The sequence below is a fragment of the Lates calcarifer genome, linkage group LG1, assembly GCF_001640805.2.
Source record: "Lates calcarifer isolate ASB-BC8 linkage group LG1, TLL_Latcal_v3, whole genome shotgun sequence".
Classification (NCBI taxonomy): Eukaryota; Metazoa; Chordata; class Actinopteri; family Centropomidae; genus Lates; species Lates calcarifer.
This window is the reverse complement of record NC_066833.1, coordinates 15,656,027-15,683,112: the sequence shown is the minus strand read 5'-3', so window position 1 is coordinate 15,683,112 and position 27,086 is coordinate 15,656,027. Positions and strand designations below refer to the sequence as shown.

General features: G+C 41.4%; 1 protein-coding gene across 1 annotated transcript in view; it reads right to left on the bottom strand.

Moving 5' to 3' along the window:
• Positions 1-26,181, bottom strand: part of LOC108899732 (NALCN channel auxiliary factor 1) — a 68,993-nt gene extending 42,812 nt beyond the window's left edge. The window contains exon 1 of the mRNA XM_018700353.2: positions 24,832-26,181. Coding sequence (XP_018555869.1) covers positions 24,832-25,563 — 732 coding nt within the window. The 5' untranslated portion in view covers positions 25,564-26,181. The remainder of the gene's footprint in view (positions 1-24,831) is intronic.
• Between the last annotated feature and the right edge of the window lie 905 nt (positions 26,182-27,086).

Below are 27,086 nucleotides of genomic sequence, written 5' to 3'. Positions count from 1 at the left end.
AAGATGAAAGCTGGATTGATAATTATTGTTGTTTGAATGAATGAACAATTTTTTGTAGACTGGACTGACAGTCTAAAAATTTGCTATGATCTCTTTGTGCATAATAGATCATGTTCAAATGACATTTTTATAGAGCTCTTAAAAAAAGGAACAAGAAATTAAATTATATTAAACCTTGACTGTATCAAATTTGAGCCTTGTTGGAAATGTTACAGGAGTGTTGCTTCTGTAGGTCTGATTTAGTAAGATTGGCATTACAGCTCTTGAGGAAAAATAACATAAAATTGGCAACAAATTTGAGGGAGCGGAGAGAGACTGAGGGATTTTCTGAAAGTGGAGTTCAATTCTAAAATGCTCCCTCCTTCCTACTTCAGCAGCACTGTAAGAGGATAGCTCATCTAGCTGATGCCATCTTCTACACATTGCCAAAACCCAGGCAGTTTTCCTTCTCCTAACTGGATTATCAGTAATCAATAGTGATTATGGGGTGGAGCTGCCCTGGCCTATAGCTGGAGTATGTGTGCCAGGAGTCAAAAATCAGCAATGACTACAGCAGAGGGTTGGAGAGGGCCAGAGTCTTTTCTCAGCCAAATAACTCTGTTGCCAGGTCATCACAGTTACACTAATCCACACACACAGGTGTGCACAGTCCTATGGAGAAACAATAACCACATCTTTATGGACATTTAATGAGTAGCCATAGTAGACTGCTATGTGTATCAAAAATAATGACACACATGCATTCACAGAGATCTACAGTATACACTCACATACTGTAGGTCACATGACATACCTGGAAGCAAAGAACTGATCTGAAAAAGAAATATGAACGTGAGTTATCACTCAGGGTTATTTTCTGATATCCCTGAGGGTTTGTTCATGCCATGAAGACAATTAGTAGACCTGAATCATAGCTGGCTAGAACCAGGAGTGTAGGAGTGAAAGCTGCTAAAAACAGCAGCAACAACACCTTGATCTGAGGGTGAAAGCTACTGTTGAATGCTAATTTTCCAAAGTGAAACAAATTCTGCTCAGTGAAACATTACCGGTGGAGACTGCAAACTTGCCAGTCTAGACCTGAGTGGTAATTCATTTGAAGAGCAAAAGGGGCCCAAGCGTTACAGTTGCAGCTGTTTAAAAAGTTGAAGGTGTGACGCATGTGGAAGTGCTGCCTCAAATACTGTAACAGTGTGGTGGCTTGGATATACAGTGTCCTCAAACTTCTCACAGAAACAGCACAGTGCAGCTTTGACTGCAGTTACACTTTAGGCTCACATCAAATGCATGTAAAGTCATGTTACAAACCAGCTCAAGGCCAGCCAGACACTTACTCACGCACATTCACACACATTCACACAAACCATGTATAGTTATATAAAGTCATTCTGCCAATGGAAACTGTACTGAAATCTGTATTATTACTCATTACAGGCTTCTTTTACACAGTAAATTCCTACAGGGGACGAATAACCACAGAATCCTTTTCTGGACACTTCCGGTTTTCAAATGAGAGTATGATTGCACATTTATTCTTTATTTTAAGGGGGGTTTGGAGCAAACAGTCATAGTTACATATTTTACTGGCATATAGTTTTTAACCATGATTTTAATGCTATGATAGTAAGTGACATTTTGGTGGTGGAAGAAAATGTTATAATTTCCCTATGTTATAGTATGTTGGCAGTGGAAAATATGCCCCACAATGCAATGCAAAGAGACAAGGGACGATTGAAGACCTGAGTAGCAGTAATGTGATAAGAAAGAAAGAAAGAAAGAAAGAAAGAATACATTTATTGACTTTAAATTTTTTTTCATTTCATTGTGGTAAGATGAAATGTGACATGTTACCTGCATTAACATGTAAGTCTTTTTATGATTAAACTTTTCATGTTGAATGAATGAATTCCTTTGGCTTCAAACCTTTAATTCTAGTAGTATTGGTGCTAATTACTGAGAACACACACACACACAAAGCACTTGGGTTTATTTTATGTATTTATAATTAACATGCAGACCCCGGGTCCCTGCTCTCTTTGTTTTTTTTCCTCTGGTCTTGCAGTGAGAAGACAAGAGTTGGAGAATTAAGTTTTCTGTTCCCCACTGGGTTGATAAGCTCAATAAAGCATCAATCACAGCTCATGTGCATCAGTCTCTCTCTGCTCTGCTCTCTACGGAAAACTGTATTCATGGATTGGCAAGACGTTATTGCACAGGGGACTCGCAAAACAAGACAAAGCTTTTCATGTGCGTTCCTGCATATGTGTGTGTATGTGCATGTGTGTGTACATCTGTGTAATTATTCATTCCTAGAATGTTTTGCTGCCAAATCTACAAACCAAAACACAACTGTAGAGAGACCTGATCAGGATTTCCTGCCTATATATACCTGCTCACATGCACTAAGAGCTACTTATTCCAACAATACACTCTCTCTCTCTATTGTGGCATCTACGACTCATCATTGAGACATCTGTGTCTTTTTTGGATTCAATGTGATAGTCTCACATTACAACATGCTTGTTAAAAAGAGAAGACACTTTCTCACCTCTGTCTCAACATCTGTGCCTGAAATAGTAATCAGACTTATTTAACAGAAAAAGAGACATTTTAATTGTCATTTTTAGCAACAATGTGTCAAAAACTTCTTTTTCCTAATATTCTCTCTCTCTTTCGCTCTCTCTCTCACACACACACAAACAACAAACGTACACTCCTCTCTCCCAGCGCTCTTCCTCAGAAGCCTGAGGTAACTGGCATTTCTATGGTTTCTCTCTGAGGAGGCAAACACCTCCCACTGCTTTCCTAAATCCTGCCCTTCTGTCCTCGATTATTCTTACCTCATGTCCTCGCTGTCTCCCTGCCTGGGTCTCTAGGCCCTATATTTTGTGCAGAAAAAGTGGAGCTTTGACAGGCAAAGTACATGTTCCCTAACCTTTTCTTTATTTTGGAGGCTTTGCCGTTTACCAAAGTGGGACAACAGCTGCAGTAGGCATCATTACCAATCCAGTGGGGCACTGCATTGCAAGTTTAACGTATGACTGTGATTGGCTTTGTTTGCCACCCACTTGCTCAAACCAGGCAAACAGTGCACTGGTCAGAGCATAAAAGTGTTTGGTTACTTTACAGTGAAGAAATAGCTATATAAATCACCCAGTCCCAGCATGCCACGCATTGTTGTTTCACTTTTGCTGTAAACCAGTAATCACATTCAGATGTACAGAAGAAATGCAAAGTGAATCAAATTATGCCAGCAGTGTAGACATGAGATAAATGGAAGATGGGTGATTAAATCTTCCATCTGCTTTCAAGTAATCACACAAACGTATGTGCTCTTGAGCACAACAAGCGCTTTGGTTTTACCTCAGTCTTACAGCCTACTAGTTTGTCCAGAGTTTTCAGATTTGCACACAGTGGCACAATTGTATTCAACATAGGTTTTAGGTATCTGTGATGTTAGAACTCCTGAGCGGTCAAGAGGGTTAGTCAGTTTGGGCTGTCCTGACAAAGAAGCACAAATCGGAGAAGATGGCTTCACTCTGTTCTTACGTCTTGAAAAAGTACACATGAAAGTTACATTTACAATAGGTGTATTTCAGGCCCGCGCTTCTCTCTGTATACTTTTCCAAAAACATTTGTTTACCTGCCCTTTTGTGAGCACAGGTCTCTCTGCCAAAGTGTTGCCAGAGGTTGCAAAAGAGAAGAGCCTTGGCTGTGATACATGATGTAGCAGAGTAAAATCATGTAGACACTTTTGTTTGCTTAAATGTGAAAGAAGCATTTCTATAAAGGCTGATAGGGGACGTGCAATGTTGTGCACCATTATGTCTTTTTGGGCGCGACCACTAGAGGCCTGCCAAAGTCGATCACTGATTGCAATACTGATTCTAATACTTCAACACAGGATATCTGCCAATACCATACCATGAATACCAGGCCAAAAGCACTGCTCTTTTATCCCATATTTAAATCTGTATACCTCACTAAGTGGAACTCATTCATATCATTTCTGTATAAGGTAACATAAAACCAGGAATTGCTGTGACACTAAAAACTCATAGGCAGCTTGACGTCACCGAGTTCAACTTAAAGAAAGCATTTATAGTTGGACTGTTGTACTGTGTGTGTCCATGTTATGACTCTGAACACCCTGTGGAATAATACAGTTTCCATATAGGAGAAGGTCTGCTGGACTTTCATTGCAGTTCTCAAACTTTTGCTACATCATGTCAGGAGCTGCTTTTAAAGGAGCTGATAAAACTGGCCTTGACTGATACCAAACTGTAACTAATCTCTAGCATTTCCTCTGACAATGATGGACTTTAATATTGGACTATAGCATATTCACCACTGCTGTTTTGGTCTCACCATAAAGAGACCAAAACAGCACTTTGAACTGTTTTTTTCCCTTTCCTTCCACTTTCCCTTGGTTTGTGTGACTGGCAAAAGAACTATTCTGGTCCTGGTGCTGTATTTGTTGTGAAGTGGAGGCCATCGGAAATAGGCTGGTACAGTAAGTGATGACTGTGCCGGCCACAATGACACCCATGAGCCTAGAGCTACAGCACACTCGCTCAGAACGTAGCACAGTCTCTAATTAACTAATGAAATATTAACCACCTCTTCATTCTCCTTCTATTCTGTCTGCCTCCTTCTACACTTTTCTTTCCGTGTTTCTTATTACCCATCCTCTTTACCCCCATTTTTCAAGTGTTTCATGTTCTTATATGCTGTATAGATGAAGTCAAACCTCTGTAAAATGGGGTAGAGATAGAAGATGTACACGTGCATTCCCTGTTCTCATTTTCCATTTTATTGATTTAACACTACAATGTCATTATTTAGATGGAATAAATCATGACATTTAAAAATGAGAGGCAGAAAGAAAAAAACTAATCTAATGCATGTGTATCCGGGCATGCCCATAAAGGATGTTCTAGCAAAGATGGAAGAACATTAAAAGAGCTCTTAGTGCCACAATGTAGATGCACACATACAGTACTCAAGGAAACCACACACACACACACTAATAGACAGCCACAAGGTCCATGTGCTGCTGTGATATTGGCAGCCTGTCTCAGTGCCTATCAATAAAGCTCTGGAATGGGCCAGAGGGCCAGGACCCCAGGCTGTTCTCCCAGGTGCCTGATCTATATTAAGGTGGGTTTCCAGACCAGCTGAGCCAGCAGGGGGTGCACAGCGAGGGGAGATGGGGAGGTTGGAACAGTAGTTGGTTACCTCCTGCCACGGCTCGCTGAAAGGACGACATTTATCAGTCGCATAGACTGAAAGGAGCACACATAGCAAGAAAATGTTATTTCTTCTGACTGCAGTTTGGCAAAGGAAGGTAGTAACAGCACAGCACAGCACATATCGCAAGTTAGTGTGTTAGTGGTTAGTGTGTGTGTGTAAAACTCATTTCATATCTCTCTGGTTTGTTTCTGTGTGATGTTTAATAGCTAAATTGTTAACTTGATCACTTTTTTTTAATCATCAGTGGCATTTTTCCGGCACATATCTTTTTGGTAATGGAACTGTTCCAGCTATTTGAGTGGGGGCGGGCTACTTTTTAGATGGCAATCACTGTTTTCATGTCATTAGAATCAGCCAGGCTGATACAGATCACTGATCAGCTGCTGCTATAAAATATGTTTAAAAAGAGTACATACAAAACCACCCCTTTGGTTAATGTTTGCTATCAAAAATATTGCTATATAACTTAAATTCTCAAATACTGTTGAGTTCTCTTCAGCATCTTCCTCTGTCTTTTGTCCTTAGAAAACCTGCATGTTTGTGTGTTGCCTCAACATCTTTCTCCATCAGTGTGAGGTTGAGCACTAACAGGGAACAACTCTCAGCTGCCTTTCAGGACACTGAGTTTATGTTAGGTCACAAAACTCCTTATTTTCTTTCTTTTCTCTTTCAGGAGAGATCATCTGGCCTATATAAGAGAAAGGCTTATTCCTAATACTTTCGAACAAATATTTTATTTATTAAGATGTCTCCATTCATTGCAGTTGCTCCTACTTTTTATTCAGTCTTAAGCCAATGTCCATGAAACTCCACACTTGAAGCAAAAATGTTTCACATAAAAAGTTTACCAGCAGTTCAGAGGGCATTATCCCGGTCTCTCCTGATGTAGGCTTTTAATACGAAACATCTGAAGAGTTGAGTTCCATTCACACACTTAGTAAAAACATATACCTGGAGACAGCTGCAGGTATGTGGTTTTATGGTTAGCTTTTAGCATGCAAAACCCAAGCACGTCTTAAGCACTAGCAGCCAAAAGATACATCCGTCTACCTGCCTCTTGAGTCCCATCTTGGACCACACAGACCAGACAGGAAAAAAACACAATTTTGATTAAATGTAATCCTTTTTACAACCTTTTTTCTTTTAACACAGGAATCTAAAAATCAATTGAATCAATAATAGATTTAAGTCAAATGTTAGTAAGTGGCAGCCAACAAGTCCTCAAAACTTAACCCTCCCATTGCCCTTTGTATTGCCCTTCCTATTCCATATACTTTTTTTCTTATTATTATTATTCAAAAACAAAAGATAACCACTTCAGAATCACGAATGTCATGAACAACAACAAATCCTACTACACACACACACACACACACACACACACACACACACACAAAGGCACATTGTCGGCCATCAGGTCACTTTGACCCAGAGGACAACGCAAGGGTTAACGACCACGCAGGTCACTTGTTCCTACCCTCAGTTGCAACCCATAGGAGTGTACCAGTGGAAGAAGAAGAAGCTTTGTCGTCATGGTAACAATGCCGTTAATGTTGTGGACTGGTCTCATACCTCGTAATTACTTTGTTCCCGTCTTAATTACTACAGCTGCTAGACATCGCTTAACAACAAAACTATGGGTTATAATTAGCTGCTTATGGGCTTAACAAAAAGGAAATAATAATAAACTGTAATGTAACCAAAAACATATTCTGGTATGTTTATTCACAAACAGTATGTTCAGGTACTACACAGTGACATATGGTCCTTTAATTCTTAACAGTTTTCTCATTTCAAGAATTATCCTTCCCAGTAGCAAGGCGGTATCATTGAAATATTCAAGAGTCACCTAATATAAACCCTATGTCCTGAAAAATAGTACAGAGAGTGAGTGCTGTGCTGTTCCCTTGGCCTGCCCAGTTGTTTTCACCATCACACACAGATGCAGTGTGATGTGGAAAAAACACACAAACATGTTTTCTAAAGATAAAACTGGAAATAAAGATGTAGAAGAGGATGAATCATTTGAGGACAAAAAGGGAAAACTTTGTATGTTTGGGATTTTCCGTGTTTGAAGTGAGTGACTCAGCCCAAGAACCATTAATATTGTTGATGTAATTTAGAAATTCAGGGAGCTTCTTACAGAGTAATACAAACCAAATATTTTCTATTGCTGCTACTAAAAGCAGGTAGCAGTGAGCTTTTATTGGGTCAGGAAACATGTTCATTGTCCATGAAAAGTGCACCTACAAAACAGGACATGATCATTTCCTGCATTTTTCAGTGGTTTATTTGAAAGTTTAAATTAACAGCATGGTTTGTGTTTGTCTTGGTGGTGGTGCAGTGGTTAGCACTGTTGCCCCACAGCATGAAGGTTCATGTGGAGTTTGCATGTTCTCCCTTTGTCTGCGTAGGCCCATATGTTAATGTGAGAGTGAATCATTGTTTGTTTCCGTGATAGACTGGCCATCTGTCCAGGGTGTACCCCGCCTCTTGCCCAATGTCAGCTGGATAGGCTCCAGCCCCCCTGCGACCCTTAAAGGATAGGCAGAGTAGATAGTGAGAATAGCCTCTCAGTATAAGACAATATAGTTCAACAGCACCACAAACCATAGCCTCAAAAGAAATCAGTGATTTGAGTCAACATCTCTCTAAATCGAACATTATAAACTAATAAAGGTAGAATTTGTTGCAGACTGCCCTAGTTTTAGGTGTACATATTTGAGTGGCAACTGAGTGCGTATTCCACATGTTCCATCATATAAACTCTAATTAGACAGTTACAAAAGACTGAAATACTGAAGATGCCAATTAAGACTACATTATTAAATCTTCAGCCACAACATGCTTCATTATCATGGTGATTGTCTATGGCTCTTAGTCCTGTGAGAGATTATACAAAAGGCTGATAATAAATCCAAAGGGACTTAAGATTTGATTCAAGCCCATGACTAGACTTAAAACGCAAGACAGATCTGCTTGAAATAGCTTTTAATAAGCCAATAATAAAGGTTCAGCTAGGTCCATGGAGGACTTGAAGAAACCTTTCATATTCTCTTCTTCATCCCTCTCTCTACCAGAGACACCTGGAAAGGACAAAATCTACCTTTCATCACCAGAGGCTGATAACATCAGGCTTCAGAGAGGCCACGCTGACATAGGACAAAACATACACAGGTGTGCAGCTGACACACACACTCTCTCTCTCCCACTCTCTCTGTTTGTGAGTGTGCATAGCAACAAACCAAACACAAGCGTGACGTACACACACACACACACACACACACACACACACAACACAGGCACCTCCATGTACAAACCTCTGACAGCTAAGGGGGGAACCTTACAAAGGCTGCAGGTGTGATATGTACAGCTGGTCTAATATATTCAGATATATATTTTAGCATATACTGAACCAGTGTGACCTTTGATCTAATAAGAATAGTTCCAATATTGGTATAGTTGCTCTGAACTATTCACAGGGCCAGGTTTATATACATTAATGCCTTATTTAGGCTGCAGACAAGGCTCATTCTCAACTGCCATTCATTGAAATACTATCTCAATTTGATCACTGTGTTCATAAACAGTATAGTATGCATTCAACATGACGTTTCAAAAGACAACTAAAAGAGAGGTCTTCATTGAGCCTCTGTGGATGTTACATGTTTATTTAAATGTATTTACCCTCCGGTTTAAGTAATCTCTGATGTACATCATACCACTATTTAGTTTAGAGATTTGTTCTATGGCATAAAACCAGGGTTTTGTGACCAGATGACCTGCCTCCTAAATATGTCTTGCAACAGAAGGTTTAGTTCAGTCTACTGGTTGCTAGGCCACCCAGTGCTTAATCCCTCTAATAATGTAAATGGAGTGCACTCTTAATTTACAAACACACAAACATGCTTCATATGTGGCAGTGCAGGAAGACTTGGAAAGAATGAATACTGGTTTAAAAATTCAATCAACTCATCAGTTGATCAACTAACTGTTTCAGCTCTCCTCTGGTTGGATTATGAGTGTGTGGGGAGATACTGAAACAGCATAGTGGGGGTCAGTAAGGACCAAATAACTAATTTTTAGTTGTAGTATGGCTGCAAGAATGATCATTTAAATTTTTACACTTGTGGTTATTTTACACTATTAAAACCCAGCTGTACTCATGTAAACATGAAACTATGGGTGTTACAGTTACCAAACTATGGTTATCTGGCTATGGCCAATATATTTAGTTGACTTTGTGATGCAGAACTTTCACGTCCAACACAGGACCTTGATGGGACTCCTCACTGGTTTATGGGGTTAATAAGACCAATAAGACAGTGTTAAATTTTTACTGGGATCTTGGCCAGTCCCTTCTAGTAGAAACACTGCACCTAGCGTTGTGGATGAATACTGTTCCTATTGATTCAAAGGGCAATTTTCTCACTTTCACCTCTTCATTGTGAAGTAATTCAGAATCTAGAGTAAACAGTTGTTAGATGCTCTCAATGTGCATGCTTGTATCTCTAAAGTAGGCGGAACAAGAGCAAATTCCTTTATTCCTTGGCAGAACAGATTTGTTAAAGACCCAGAAAGGCCATTTAAATTTTTACTTCATTTTCCACATTAAATATTGACGAAACTGATATCAAACATACTGAAAGTGAATGTTCAGTCAAATGCCCTTGTATTGCAGGATTAAGTGTTCCATCTTGAATGCATTAACCTTTATTAATTAAGAGAAAGTTTTCTGTGGTACATTTATAGCACCACTCTGACTGCACCAGCTTAAAGATGGCTGGTTAAAATTTTAAAAAGGCAGAAAGAAAGCATACATTTAATGAACTCTGTGCACACTTAAAATAAAACACATTCCTTCTTTCATTTGAAGTATTATAACTCAGCTTCAGAAAAAAGTCCATGTCTGGCTTTTATGATTTTTTTCTGTGCCTACCCATATACTGTAAGTGTATCTAATCCTTTTCTCTCTTATTTGGCCCAAAATTGATCCCCATTCAATCCCTCCATTCCAAACCCCTATCACCAAACACCCTGAAACACACCCACCTTACCTGTCAGTCCAATAAACTAATTTTCATACGTGCATGGTCCATTTATTGTAAATGAAAGAAAAATGTAATTAGAAGTGTGAGGAGACTGGAGCACACTGATTGAATATTTAAGAGTGAAAACACACAAAATATCCAACATTTCTGTATACCATGTAAGAAGTATAAATATCAGCATCAGTGATCCTGGTCCTGGTTATTACTTGGCATTAGATCAAAATCAAATTTTGTGGTACCACCTCATTATATTATAGAGTGCTTTATTCACTATATTAGCTAATTTATGCAGTACTAGTGGAGAGGAAAAGTTCAATTAGTGATAAATATTACTGGAAATTACAAGTATGGGAAACAGTGTTTTCAGTAAAAGTAAGTGTCTGCATGCTTAAGTGAAACTGTATATATAGCTGAAGTGGTAAAATGCTGCTGTGACAAGAGCACCACTCAGCAGGTGAGCGTAGTAATAAAACACTGGGGTTGTCATCAAGCTAACTCTGCATGACTAAGTGAACTGCTTGCTCCCATTTATCTCTTCAAAAGGAGAATACTCTTACCTCATGTCATTAAGCTGGCTGCTAGCAAGAGCTTTTACCAATTTGGTAACCGTATAGAGGAGCCAATTGAGTTTTACAGAGCCCAAAAATAATAGAAGATATCTGTTAATAAAGTTGAAGTAGCCAAATACTTCTCCTCACGTTTCCAGCTTTATCAGCTCGCTTCAGCTTTCTGTATTGGTTCATTAATTTCAGCCAAAACTCTACAACTCAACTCCAAAACAGCAGCCTGGAGCTTTAACTCCCTTCTTCCTTACACACATACACGCACGCACACACACACACACACACACACACACACCAACAACAAAAATGACATCATGGTCTCAGCCCAAGGGCCAAATAAGCTATCTATCATTTCAACATGGAGTACAAGTCAAGCCCAGCTACTGCATATAAAGCCGATTTCTGTTAACTTTGTACTTTGCAGCAGAGCTGGCTTTGCATCTAGGATGCTGCATAATGCAAATCAGAGACCCCATTTCTTCCAGAATAAAATGAACTACCGTAGCAGCTAAGTCCCACTGCAGGTGCTGAACATTCATTCCCTGAGCTTCACTGTTTGTGTCAGCCCCTGACCCTCAAAATGTATTCTTTTTCTCTGTCTGGGTCTCTTTCCCTCTCTGTTGTTCCTACTGCAGAAAAACTGCAGATCTGCGTCACCAAGGACAAAAGACACGAGAGACAAGCCTGATGGATCTGCTATCACTCTCTCCACTCTTTACTTGGTCTCACTATTTACTACCTTTTTCACTGAACCTATCTTTTTTTAAGAAAAAAAAAGTTCATTCATGGAAATCCACCCTGAACCACAAAATCTTACCTGTTTCAAATCAAAGCCACTTCCCACTGCTAACAGCAGGAAAACCTGGCTCTGAACATTAGCATGCTACTGCTACATCCAGGCAGTCCAGACCAGCTGTGGATCAGTGTATCAGTGTGACACACTTACACAGTGGAAAGACAATGCTGGACTGCCTTAAAGCACCATAATATCCTCCACAGGATATAATTCCTGTGCACAACAAAGATGATTAGCTCTGTGTTAGCATGTTAGCATTACCCTCTCCCCTTATAAAAACTAGTAGGGCAGCTTGTTGGTGTGTTAGCATGCTAGAGAAAGTGAGAATGCTAAGTGTTAGAGGCAGATTAGCTGGGATGTGTGAAATCAGACAGAACCAGCCTGAGTGCAGACACCCATATCCTCCTCTGACCCACTTCACTCACTCGCTCTGGTTCTTTTAACTTATTATGCTTGCTGCAAACAACTCAGACTAACTTGGTGCAGAGTGCTCATAGCCATGCTAATTTCAAATAGCATTCAGAGGAGGGTCACGGAGATGGGGATAGAAATAGGATGCCAATATCTGGGTGATGACAGAAAATAAGACAGAAGGCAGCATCTCTGGTTACAATAGCAGTGGTAGACCTTGAATTATACAGTAACTCATTTACTGTAGTTTCAGTAAAACGGTCTAAATCACATGCTTCACTCAATTCCAGCCCATTTCCTGTTACCATAGCAACCTCTCTGTTCATTCTTCCCAAATATTCCGTCTTTCCACCTCTTCTTTCTCCATCTTCCCGCCTTACTCCAGCATAAGCTACATCAAACAGTGTGTCTATAAACAGAACTGTTAAGTTATTTAATGAAAATGTGGAGCAGCAAGACATGATTCATTTCATCGGGCAAATCACATGACATTACTTGTTATGGCTCAACTTTTTAATAGCGCATGCTGTTAAATGAAGCACTCATGTACTGTTTTATTTTATTTTGTCTACGTGAGTAATGAAATTGACAGCACATTAACAACAACTAAGAAAAAATTAGGAGAATGGGTGCAAGAAATCATTCATACTGTTATGTTAAGAAGCTTTTGCCCTCTCTCTCATGCACACATACATGCGCACAGACATGGTGAGTAGATTTTGCTGCAGTGGATGTGTCGTTGTTGTCTTCACAGTGACACTGGTGCTGAGTTACAGTGCTAATGAGAACTTTAATGTCACCCACACACAGACTCCTAGCAGACAGATTAGAGCTGTGATTACACTGAGCCCAAGAACACACAGGAACACAATGAAGCACACACAGACACATTACACACTGCGTGCATGCCCAGCTCACACTCACACATGTCGACAAACAAACATAAATGGATTTGAGGTTTCGAAAGCAAGGACTTATAAAAGCATCATGTGCTCCACCTGCGATCTTCTTCCTCTGCTGCTGCACTGTGCTACTATTTATGCAGCTTCAAGAGTGAGAGACACACACAAGGAAGGAGAGAGAGAGATAAAATGAGACAAAGAAATCCAGATGGGCAGTGGAAAAGCACAGGGATGTATCAATTCAAATTTTTGATACAGTTTTTGACACTGATACTGACCCAATAAAGCAGATCAGGTATCAGCTAGACCCCAGTGACCGACATGAAATCCGCACATATGTGAGGCTACAGCTGAAGCGTTTCCACTTCCTGCATGTGCTTCACTCTAAATATATTTAATGTGAAGGCAGTGGGAGGCTGACAATGACGATGAAGATTGCACAGTGTATTTTTTTTTTTTTTACCATCTATTACATGTTTAACAAAACTTGATAAAGAAGCACTGTTCCAAAAAATTCTAACAATCTAACTTAAAGCACTACTAGAGGAACTACTTTGTTTTGCAAGTCAGTTTTTGTCTAGGGGAGAAAAAACAGAGCCATGCACAGGTAAAATGATTTGGTAAGGAGATGTAGAAGCATATACTTGTGTTAAGGAAAACCTGTTGGTGAGATCTGTCACAACAGGAGTTATTGTAAAGCAATAAACTGTGTCAGTTAGACCAGAACATGACGATGTCTCTGTTGTCAGGAGGTTGATGCGCTAAATGACAATTATGGAGCAACGTTAGCATTCATTTGACGTTGTGTTTACAGCCACTTGGAAAATTTAATGTTCACTTTGGTCTCTGTTTTGGTCTCTACAAATTCCTCAAGGAAATAAATCTTTAGCTGCTACATGCTCCATTATTTTCACTAGCTCCTCCCTAACTGTGTCTGTCTGTCCTTTGGTCATGAATAGGTAGTGTACAGTGGTTTAAGAGCTAACAACCCTTGGAAAGCAGTGGTAGTGGACACACACAGTAAAGTTTTAGGTCTGACAACTAAACAATGAGTAGAAACTCACTATAAACCTCTGTAAACCAGAAGGGAGCTGCAGATTTGGAGGAAGTGCTGCTTTGGATTGGTTCTCAGAATCAGCAGATACCCTGAGGCAGAGTACTGGCATCAGTAGTGCGGGAGAAAGAGAAGAGATCAGAACATAGAAGAGAGAGCCAGAGACAGAAAGAGGCTGAGTTGATGGTGGGTTGTGGGAGGTGAATGGAGGACTGATAGAGATAGAGAGAGAGATGAAAGAGAGGGAAAGAGAGGCAAAGTGATTCAGTCCTGCTGTCCTCTGTACAGGATATGACCCTCATCATGCCCTATCAATCAATCACAATCATTTCCTGCGCCAGAATTGTGCTACCAGCATCTGTGTGCCTTGAATCAAAGTGTCAGTCTCAAAAAGAGAGGGAGAGGGGGGTGTAAGGTCAAGCCCCTATACTTCCCACCACCAGCCCTCCCCTTGGTTTTCCGCCCTCCTCCTCCTTTGTGTGTGTCCAATTCACTGCATCTCATCATCAGTTTTATTCCGTTGTCTTGGACCCACCCCCTTTTTTCGTTTTGTCTCTTCACTCCACCTCATCTCTTCTTTTTTCTCATCGACTCCACCTCCCAATCTCCACTGTCCGAAACCTCACCCCTGCTTTCAAATGGGAAATCAATAAGCCAGTTTGTGAGAGTCACACTCATTCTCTCACCCTCTCTTTTGATTTACTCATGCACACACACACACACACACACACATACACACATACAAACACAGTCACATGTGCAGTAATATGCCTTTCCTCATAGCTCACCAACACTGCTACCAACTCAAAACAAATACTAAATGTTCTGGACAAATCAGTTTGACAAATTCACATCCCCTTCTCATCCTGTCCCATTCACAGACGCTGCACTGCAGGAATGAAATAACATACACAGCGGATTATACTGTAGGAATTATGCTCAGGTGCTGCAATACATACACCACAACTAACTGACATGAAGGAGAAGAGGACACTGAGGAAAAAGCCCAGACATTTATTTGCAAACTGAAAAAGGAAGGTGGCTTTTGCATGAAAATACTATGGTTGTTTCCATGATATTTAACCCTTTAAAACTGCGGTAGTTTGTTTTAAAGACCTACAGGGATTTCCCTCTGTGATGTAGCTGAATTTTATGCTCTTCACAGAGCACAGCCCTGTAACGGTGAAAGCTACCGTAAGGGTGCTAAAAGGGGGATATGAAGGGGGACTGCTGTGAATCCTGCCATTAAGACAAAGGATGGGAGACAGCTTTATCCAGCCAAGAGCCTACACAGGAGGATTAAGGGCTACAGGGAGCAAGATAGCGAGAGGAGGGGGAGGTGACGAAGGAAGTAGCGATTGGGTAACCACCTTGATATGATGACAGGAGGCATGGAAGGGACGGGAAAGGGAAATAGGTAGGGGGGAGAAACAGAGAGAAGGATGTGTGGAGAAAGTGTCAATATGGAGGTCAGACTCCATAGGTTTACTATGGAGAGATGATATCTACACTAGCACACACATATACTCCAGTTTTAGGCAAACACACAGATACAGTGCCTGGACTCATCAATACTGTCTAAATACTCTAGCACATGTATGTTTTTGTGTGTATGACATCTCTAGATCTGAGAGGAAAAATCATCCATTTAGATACTACCATCTAATGAATGCTATATACATATACATACATGAGACCTCCTATCTTTAAAAAAGTTAGGTACAGCAGGGTGTCACAAGGGCGTGGGAGTGAGGGACAGGAGTGTTCCAGTTCTACCTCAGTGCTTTTGAAAAGTCAATGACAGATGAATAATTTACGAAGAATCAGTTAGGGGCTGTCAATGCCGGCTGTAAAGCAAAATTGCGACAACAGAGACAAAGCAGGACAGGACTAAAGCATCATCCAAGTTGTACAGGTAGTCCCCAAGTAGGGAAAACGTTAAAGAAAGAGAATACAAAGAAGAATGAAGCTTAACAGTAGGAAAGATGGAGTAAAAAGTAAAGACGGAATTGCACAGGTGCAGCTGACAAATGGCAGATGGGGTTGAGGACAAATGGACTAAAGGGTTTTAGACAAAGAGGGAAACTTCAGCAGGTGAAAAACCCCACTAACCCCTCCACCATCCATCAACTTCACACACACATACACACAAACATCAGGCAAAAAAACCATTACGAAGAGGTGCCGATAAGACCCTCATCATCAGGTCAAGCTCTCCTCCATTCCTCTTCTGTCTTGCTTTGTTCCTTTCCAAGTTCTATCTGTACCCATCAATAACCTCTCTCTCTCTCTATCTGCCCCTCCCCGCTCTGTCCACAATCAAATTACTGTGTCAGACTGGAGGAGCTGTGTGGGGTGAGGTTACTGCTTGCTTAGCTTAGGCCTGACATACTTACATACAGGCCTATATCACACACCAAAAAAAGGCTCTTCAGTGGTGAGGTGGTTGCTAGGTGCCACTGGAGTAATGATGTGAATAATCAGCCTCTTTGGCTTCATAATGAGGGCTATGAGCAGGACAACACAAACTCATTTGCATCAGTCTGAATGGAGGTGCTCAGTGTAATATGCGCTAAATGCTATTTTGGAGGTTTTTCTATTTCATCTGGAAAAAGCTTTTTAGGAGAAACACAGGTAATCACACTCAAACCTGTATTTGGAAATGACTAAAAAACAAAGATTTAAAAAAAGCGTCTGTATCATACGTGAGTGGTTGTTACCCCGAGTGCACCCTTCCATCATGCAGCTCTGGAAATAGCCATGAAACAAAACAGTATTCTCTGTTTATTTCTATGTTTACCAGACAAGGATAAAAAAAATACCCATCATGACTGAAAACATTTAGATCAAACCATAGTCATATTTTTTAAACGTGTTATACAAGAATGACTATATTACCTCAACCTGCGCTTTTATATCTAAATGTGACCACTTTTCATTTTCTCAAGTTTCAGTGAGTCTAAAACTTACTAACCAAACTAACCAAAATGTCAAACTATCCCTTTAAAGTTCCTGTCATTCTTCATACTAAATGTATGACAAATTAAGAAACAATAGCACAGCATCCCACTATGCCACCATTCACTCATGCATGCACACATGCAATCTCACTCAACACATACACACGCGCACACACACACTCATTCATTGACATAAACACTAACATGATTAAAATGGAAAGGATTATGTGGGACCAGGTGCTCAAATGAATTGTTTGTACAAAACCCAGAGAAAATGCAGTGTGTCAGACGATCTGACACGAGCCCATCATGCTGCACACACCACTGAGTATTTCCTCTTATATAACCATTCATTTGTCTTTCTCTCTCCCCCTTCTATTTACTTCTGTCACCTGGTCATTGTCAGCCTCTCTTCTGTGTGTGTGTGTGTGTGAGTGTGTTTGTTGGTTGTGCTATTATATGCCTTTGCTAATGCCGTGTCTGCACAATACACTATGTGTGAGTTTATAGACATGAGACTGCATGTTCATGTGTCTCTCTTCTCTCCCCGTTCTGCTCTGCTCTTTGAATCAGGACATGCTGTGAGCGGCTGATGATGATGATGACTCAGTAATGTGAGAATGTCACCAGAGTCTGGGAACTGTGACTGGTTTCTGTCTCTCTGCCAGTGATGCTCACACTGTAGCTCTCTCAGCACACTTCACTGTTGCTGCTGTCAGTTTCTTTTTGTTCTTATCTTCTCTTCTCTTATCTCAGGCCCCGTTTCAAGTGTCTCAAATACAGATAAAAATCCAGATGCGATTTAATACACTTTTGGTTACACTTACATCCATCGCTGTTAGCCAGATCCTAAATCTAACCGCAGGTTTTTCCTGGGCTGAGTCTGCACTACTTCAGTCCAGACAGTGGGGGTAATGCACCTGATGCTGTTTGGTCACAAATCACCAGAAGGAGAATAACTTGTGCACTTTAGTAGCATACTCACAACATTAGCAGCTTAGCTAGGTAGCTAACAACTACCCATGAACTAGCACAAACACATGGATGATTCACATGTACGGACTAGCAAGACAAAAGTTTGCTCATCATTGCAGGCTCTCACTCACACTTCTCCCTCACTGATGACTGATCAGAGGTCTCTCACCCACACAGATCATTCAGTGGTTGTATCAGGGATCAGATAAGCGCCACAGCAGCACATTATGTCTTACTGTCTGTATGGTCTTGTATGCTGAAATCACTGTCCTGCTCTCTTCTTGTTGCTTTTAATGTCACAGCTACAATGATCGCTAATTTCAGTGCAATTTCTGTGTCACTTCAGCTTCCATTATCTTGCAGGATAGGTCCAATAAGCCGCTACTTCCATTGACTGTTTAATTATGTAGTTACACTTGAAGGACAAAAGACTTCATGGTCATCTTGGAAAGATGGATACACACCTTTCAGGTTTGAATGCATCTCTAATTATTATTATACTGCTAACCAATGTGTCCAAGACTGTTGCTAAAATCTGTAATGACCTGTATTCTTGTGAACATCCATTAAAACTGCAAGCCTTTTAGCCTCAGGATGGTTCAAGTTAGGGTTAAGATGCTTTACGTTTAAGTTAGATTTTGACAACCCTAGGATTTGTAAACAGCTTGAAAGGGAGTGCTGCCTCAGAAGTCAAGTTCAGGGGAACAAAATACCCTTCAGTCTAAGAAGACAAACCACTCCAGCCACTCCTGTATATAGGCAGGAAGTGGTTGGAGATTTCATAAAATAGGCTTCTTTAAGATAAATCCCTTCTCACTTGAAAACGATGAGAGTCAGTGGGTGCAGCTGGGGGAGGTGACAAAAAGCTGCTGTCAAAATGAACCATATATAGCAGCATCAGCAGTTTATACAGGAAGTCACATGCGCATTTATCAGAACCAGATTGAATAAACTGTTATTTATCAGAATAATCTATCCCTCATTCATAATTGAGGTGCCTTTACCTGCAGGAGAGTTTATAAATGAAATGTGATATACTGCTCCAATATGTACAACAACACTGAACAGCTGACTGACATAACTTTAAAAATAGCATCTAAATAGCACACACTTGCATTTTATGCTCTATAAATGGCTACCATGGAGTATCTTAAATTAAGTTCTGATTAAATAGATTCCAGTTTCTCCTTCTTTTCAAATAAACAATTAAGTCTACAGATCACAGAAAGATCTGCATTATCATGTGCACTTCAAAATTAGTGTACACTTCTGACTAGAATGGTTAAACAGAGATGGTCTGTCATGGTAGCACTTGCATATCTCAGGTGGTTTGTGTTTTAAAATAAGTCTCCCATTATTATTGATTTTGTTCCTACAATTGTCACCTTCCTTGTGTTCACCATCAGTGAACACTGCATAAGACTGAAGTGGCAGATATCGGCTAAATCCAGGACACGTGTAAAATCTCCTGCACAGATACATAGTGGTTATGGCTCTAAAGCTATGAGGGTGCTGACTGCTTTATATGGATGTGGTCTCTTAAAAACACACAATCATTCTCATTAGCTTGAACAAATAAATGCCTGATATTTACTGATTTTCAATGATGGTCTCACTGGTCTCCAATTTCTAATGCATTTTGTACAGAGTTAGGTATCAATAACAGTCATTTCCGCTCTCTCTAGCCCCTTCTCTCTCTTCACTTTGTCACAGAAAATCAAGCATAACACATCACCCACTCATCAAATCATTCATGTAAGCATAACAGTGAGAAAGAGGAGAGAGGAGACAGATAGCAAAGGGTGCATTTGTAGAAGTCATAATTTGTTTATGTCATATATCAGCTTTAATTGCAACTTTCTGTATGCATGCAGCATGTTCCTGCGCACCAGCATCAAACACAGTCACACACACGTGCATGGACCAGCACACACTGTAGACTTTGACTTTTTTAGCAGACCCAACCAGTGCCCACGCACCAGAGAAACAGGACATCACTCCTCCATGTATTAACTGTGTGAGGATAAGGACTTTTTCAGAGTAGTGGCCTACAAAAGAGGGGGTGGAAAATATATGGAGAGAAAGAAAAGGGTGTGGATGTGTTGATAGGAGCTGAGGCCCAAGGCACTGGAGGAGGGAGCTGTACGGTCCCATTGTGCCGCGTAGACGGGGAATAGAGGACAACGGGGAGGCGTTTCCATGGGAGTGCTGCTGTGTTCTTCTCGAACAGACGCATTCCCTTATCTCCTGCCTGGGGAGAAACAAACACTGGCAGCTCATATGAAGGGGAGTTTCCCTGGATCTATTTGAGCTGTGTAGAGAAGCAACAGAGCCCTAATTGAATTTGAGAGAGAGAGAGAGAGGAAAATGCAGGAGGACCATACCGTCTGTGCTGATAGCAGAACAATATGTACATTATGTATTGTGTTAACGTCTTCTTTCATCATTTAGTTTATATAAAACGCTGTTCGTTTCAACAAATGTGTAGTGTAGCATAATATGCATTTGTATTTAAACAAAATGTGTTAACAGAAACATATGTTGTGTCTTCTCATAGTATTACTACATATGTACTACATATATAGATATTGACTCTGCTGATCAGAGGGTTGACACTTTTGGTTCAAAGTGGAATACTTCCATGATTCTTGGATGAATTTTTGTCCACATCAAATGATTCACCTCAAATGATGAGGAATAAACTTTAACTCTCAACTTTTATGCCAAAAGAGGAGAAAGGAAATTTTGAAAAAAACACGTAATACAATCAAATGCTCCAGAACAGCTACTACTGCGATGGACTGTTGGATGGATTGCCATGAAATTTACTACAAACTTGCAAAAAACTGTAATCACTTTGATGATCCTCTGATTTCTCACACGGTGCCATCATCAGGTCAAAAGTTCATTTGGTCCAGTACTTTGCATTATGACCAAATACCTGGAAAACTAATGCCTCAGCTGCACTGTGTATTTAGTGCCAATGTAACACAATAACCTAAACAGCTAAATTAAATGGAGCCTCAACTGTATAGTCTTGTAGGAACAGACAGTGATAAAGGAGAGGTGACTGAATAAGCAGAAGGCCAGAGAGGCAGGGTGAAGGAGCACCTAGTGGGAGCTGTGTGGACAGGCCTGTAATTGAAGGGAAGGAAAGGACCTTAACCTAGATCAGTATCTATCACTCCAGCAGCAATCGAGAGCTCAGCACCCATATATTTCCAGAAAGGAAGAGGGAAAGAGAAAGTAAGGCCCCAAATAGGAAGTAAGTCCGTAAGGAGGAGGGAGAGGCGGATGGAGGTGATGTAGAGACAGATAGTGGCCTCGTGTGTACGTGTGATGTTGGTTCCTCAGAGCTCTGACACTGATGGGAGAAAGACAAAGAGGAGGAGGATGTGAAAGTAAGCGAGAAACAGTGACAGATCGAGGGAGAAGGGACATCAACATGTTGAGACAGAGCCCTGGAGACACAGCCACCAGAGAAGCAGAGAATTATGGGAGTGCAAATTAAATTACACCGGAAGGGACAGTCAGGTCTGGACCTGCAGGAAACACTACACATGGGGCTCTTTGTGTTTGTGTGTGTGTGTGTGTGTGCGTGTGTGTGTGTGTACAGGTACATACTGAAATCAACAGATGTAAAGAACATCTGAAGGAAAGGCAGGAAAGAGAGGACTACAGAGACAGAGGAGGGATATAGCGCACAGGTCTGCAGGATTTTTGCCAAGCATATGCATACAAACTTCTTAAAAACAGCTTTTCCACATCCTTCCTGTGTTATTTCACATCTGATGATTTATTTTTCTGTTGGTGGTCCTGTTTATGAGGTGTACTATACAAACCACATAGCAAAAAAGTCTTGTTTATTCATAATAATGTGAATTTCCTTGAATGCTACACATCTGCATGCCTGCAGAGGTGGTGGCAGTTAATCTTACACTGTTATTCTTCCATCTCAGATGAGGGCAGTCTGAAACCTGACAACCTTGCTAGGCTACTACAAACGTGGCTAGTTTGTATTGTTGTTATTGTTAGTATTGTGCTGAAATGAGTTTATCAGAGAGCACTATAGGTAGCACCAGGATATGTACTGCCCCCAACAATGTGCAGCAATCAAAGGGCTTGTCACAACAAACATATCAACTCATCATAATGTGAAAAGCAAGGCTGCAACAATATGGCTCAGTGATGTGTTTTTATTTTGGACAACAATGGGAGCTATATGGCACAGATCAGGAAAGTCTTGGTTTTGGTCATTGAATGGGATTTGTTGACTATAGCGAAAACATATCATTGACGCTGGGAGGTGAGAAAAGCACTCCTGAGCATTTTGTCCACTGACAGTGCAAAGCTTCACTTTGCATTTCTAACACACGTGATGGAGATCCATCCATCGAAGTAGATCCTGCATTTGCCTCCTCTGAACATACAGATGTCAGCAAGCATGACCTTACTACTTCAAATAATGTACCCTCTGTACACCAATTTGCATCACATCAGGGCACCTCACAGATTTGTCAAATGTCTATAGCTCTCACTACACAGAAACCATCTTAGCATTAAAAGATATTTAACAGGCCCTCACATTTCCTTTTTGGAGACCTGTTGCTTAGCTAACATAAAGGGGGCTCAAGTTGTTAAGATACTTTTTTCCAGATTTTTAAGTTAACTTTTCAAAATTGTATGCAATGCAATATCTGTTTCACTTGCACCAGTGAAATACCCAAATACATAAGTGATTTGCTTGTTTTGTAAGGAATTGTGATTTTATCACTCTCTGACAGTAAACAAGGCAGGCCCAGTGCCATATACCTGCAGGTGAAAAATATTGTTTTCAGTGATGATGACAACAGCAGTTTGCTCCTGTTCTTGTTAACTGATAGGCTAGTTATGTCTTTTTATGCATACAGTGTGTGTGTGTGTGTGTACTGTCTATGTGTTGATATTGTTGCCTACCTTCCCAGCTGCAACACAATGTCTTTTAAATTCACCTCTTAACCTTACCTTACCTCTCCTCCTTTCTTTTCATCATATTGTCTATCTGTTCTTCCATCAATTAAAGTGACACACCACCGACAACACACATCTTTAGCACACACCAACACCATATGATATTAAAATTTTGAAGAGGAGCCTTGATCAGTTGTTTAAAACATGGATGAAGGATTTACAAGAGTGGAGAGTGAAGAGTTAATAGTGATAGTTAATTACTGTTTCAAGCTGTCTTCTGTCTTTTTATTGTCCAACAGAGTGGTTCTTCAAGGAGCAGTGGTTAGCAATGCAGGCCTGGGGTGCTGTGCTTTCACAAAGGTCACACGAACATTGAAGCAGATTAGCAATTCAGATTGGGCTAAAGGGGCTAAAAGGCTTCTGTAGCCCTGCCTGAGTCTTATTACATTAGCAAAGAGTAGGAGTGCAAATTCACACTACTGATAACACTGCATAAAGAAGAAGAAAGCAGCTATATGATGTTATGGGAAAAAGATTCATGCACATACTACATACAGCATATATGCTCTGTATATGCATGTACACAATCTGACAAGCATAACAATAAGGTATGACTCACAATTAAAAAAAAACATATGAACAGCATTATGAATCTAATGTGAAGGTTTATCCTCAGTATATCCTCCTGAGGACTTTTCTTCTTCACACACACATGAATCATCAGCACTCACAGCCCAGCACTCTGACCATCTGCCCTTGTACAACATCCATCTTGTTGAAATGACTCTAAATTGCAGGATCATTATCAGGGCAATTTTGAGGGAAGGTTTCCTGCTTTTGAAAGTTCATCCGCTAACCTGTGTTACAGTGTTGTCAGGGTGATGATGATGCTCATTACAATGTATAAAAAGCTTAAAATTCAAGGTGAATCAAGGTGTGCAACATGGTAAAGCAAAGGTGAAAAGTTGATCTGCCAAGGACAAATAAAGCTTTATATATGGTACAGTATATGCAGCATGATAATAGACATACTGCATCTATACTATATATAGTAAAAGCCATTCTCATTATAAATACTCCCTGCCATTGTTGACAATATTTCATGCCTTGAATACCACCGATTCTAAATCATGTTTATGACATCTCCCAGGTGTGCTCAGCCAAAGTAGAGTTCATGAGCACACCTGATTAGCTGGGACAGTGCCTTTGCAGCAGTCCAACGCACAACAAATGAAAGGGACTGAAGTGTAATTTCACCAATGTAACCCACTGTTTCTGTTTACAGGTAGCTTTTCATTGTTCAACACAGCTGAGTGGGCCTTGATGCCTAAAGTAGACTGAGTGTGTGTGTGTCTGTGTATGTGTACAGATGATGTGGAGCTCTAAGGCTGCCATGTTATTGGAACAACAAGCAAACTGGGGACAATACAAAGCCTGGATTAGGTGCACAAATCGCTCGCGTGCTATTAACGATATTGAAATGAGTACCACCCAACAGCCCTCTCTCCCCACATCTCATAGAGCTGAGGTGCAAGCCAGGACCTTAGTCTGAATGTCAATGTCACCTCCACGGTCTCAGTTCACAAAGCAGTCCATATTAGAGAGACTCGAAAAGCATGAGGAAGAGAAACAAGGAAAAAGGAGAGAGAGCAGGATCAAGGGCTGCAGGATTATGCGGTGACCTGTCCTCTGGTCTCTTTCATAAGGTGCAGCTGTGTACTTGTGCAAACCCTGACAGGCCAAATGATATGTAAAGAGACACGTAGCCCAATGGCAATCTGAAATCCAAAATAAATAAATAAATAAGTAAAAAATACTAACACACTGACAGATATGCCCAATGGTTGCCATGGCGACTGTGAACCCACCCCCATGCACTAGGGTGTATGCGCGTGCGCGACCTAGTCTCGTAGTCCTACCTTGCATTCCTCCATGCACGTCCTGACCGAGTATGCATCCGCCTCGTATTTCTGAACCAGCAGTTCAAACTCCCGGTACCTGTCCTCCGCCTGCAGGTCAAGACTCTGATAAGCCTGGACACACTCGATGCATCCCAGCAGATCCACCCCCATGGCCATATCCAGGGTGCAATTCAGATCGACCAGACTCGTAAACCCGTAAAACAAATCCAAAAGTGAGTAGGAATTACAAAAAGAAAGGTACAAATCGCTCAGATTCACGTACGCCAACTGTGTCCCCTTTTCCCCTCCACCGGAGAGGGCCAGGCACACGGTCTCCGCGTCCGTGAAAGTAAAGCAGTCTTTGGACAGGCTGTCAGGGTGACAGTCGTCCATCCGCCACAGAAATTTGGTAGAATTCCCTAGAAAAATAACATCTTGCTCTCTGGCGAGACGGTCGGGGTCAGGTGATGTTGGGATATGGTGTCGTTGGAGGGAGTTTGGGTTCTCGCCCATGTCCGTAGTTGCAAGCCCCTCGTCCGACCGCTTGTCTCGGGTTCGCGTCAGTTTCGCCTCGGCGCAGAACCACAAGTGATCAGAGAGCAGGACGGTGATGAACAGCAGAGAGGCCAGCGACAGTCGCCATCTCTGGGCCCGCTCCGACTCGGTAAATGGCTTCTCGTTCTCTCGGGGTGCAAACCAGTATTTTAAGCCTTCATCATGCTGCCGACGCATCCAAGCACCCCTGGTCATATTTTAGGAAAGTGCTGCCCTGGCCGACTCCACCGCGGGGGCTGCTCTGCCACAATACTCATTGACTTTGGGGGAGATGGGAGTCCGGTTGGTTCTCCTCTGTAACGGTGGGGTGCCGTGCCTCCGCCGGTCCAGGGCGCTCCTCTATCGCGCCCGCAGCAATCGGTGCTATTCCGATCCAATTAGCGCGCCCGCACAGATTAAGCTTCGCGCTGCCGCATCCCGGTTCTCCATGGCTCTCCAGGGGGAAACGGCGTCCTCTTTGACCGCATGCCCCCCTCTCCCTACCGTCCCTCCCCGGGTTTGTTCTCTCGTCGGGGGGTGCAGGGAGACCAGCTGTTGCGAGCCTCTCGGTGCTGATGCTGAGCGTCTGCCGCCGTTCGGTTTGCAGATACACTTAAAGGAGAGCAACGAGCCCTTTCGATGCACACAGGCTGGTTTCTCTGTCCCGTACCTGGGCGGAAAGTCTAGAATCTTTTCTCCCGTTGGCCATTGTCATCTTGGACCGCGGTTAAGTTGCCGCCATGTTCGTCTTGAAACACTTTTTTGGAGAGCTGGGTCTGTTTGCGTCATCTCCATCGTTGCGATAGCTCCATCGTTGCGCAGTGGCGGAGCAGTTTATTACCTATATGCACACACACACACACACACACACACATATACACACACACACACATACACATGGAGGGAGGGATAGAGAGAGAGCACTGGCAAACATAAAGATGGTTAAAGGTGTTTTGGCTATCCTCTCTGCTCTTCATGAGTAATAATCTACAGTTACTGTCTTGGCCAGAACGCACACACACACTTTTGACGACATCTTGTTTTTGGTGCAGGATAGATGCGAGTCCATTCACAAGAACAACAATGCAGTTAACTCATCACTCCTTCCATACAGTCATTAAGATTCAATGATCTGGCCCGTTTCATACAACACAATGTATACCGCATATCCTCAAGTGATCATGTTTTTTTTTTTACCCAGACGAGAAGAGGAAGGAGGTGAAATTAAAAAGATGTAAATAAAGGCTTTGATGATAACACCAGTGAAACCTAGTCAGGCTTGAGCCTGTGAACGAGTGGGAAGCAGCTGAACAAGCAAAAGGTTTGTGCTTGTAGGTTTAACAATATCATGTACCTGTTCCCTGCAAGTGGGTCCCATCTTATCAGCTGTGTTGTGTTTGGTCAGTGGGTCTAGAACAAACACACAACTTACTGTATGAGCCCTATATGCAATGATCCGGTGTGTGTGTGTGTGTGACAGAGAGAGAGAGACAATGAGTGAGTGAAAGAGAGGGAGTGAAAGAGAGGTGGCCAGTTGGTCTCGGGGTGCTAAAAGTAAATTATAGTATTTATTCTAGTCCTTAAAACTACTAATCATTGTCAGCATTCCATGGCTTGGAATGCTACCAAAGAGACAAGAGAGTGTTACTTCATGTTAATGGGCTGTATATTGGGGATAAGACAAGAGATGATTACCTGATTAATTTGTCCTTAAGGCAGGGTGGGAGGCAGCTTATTCT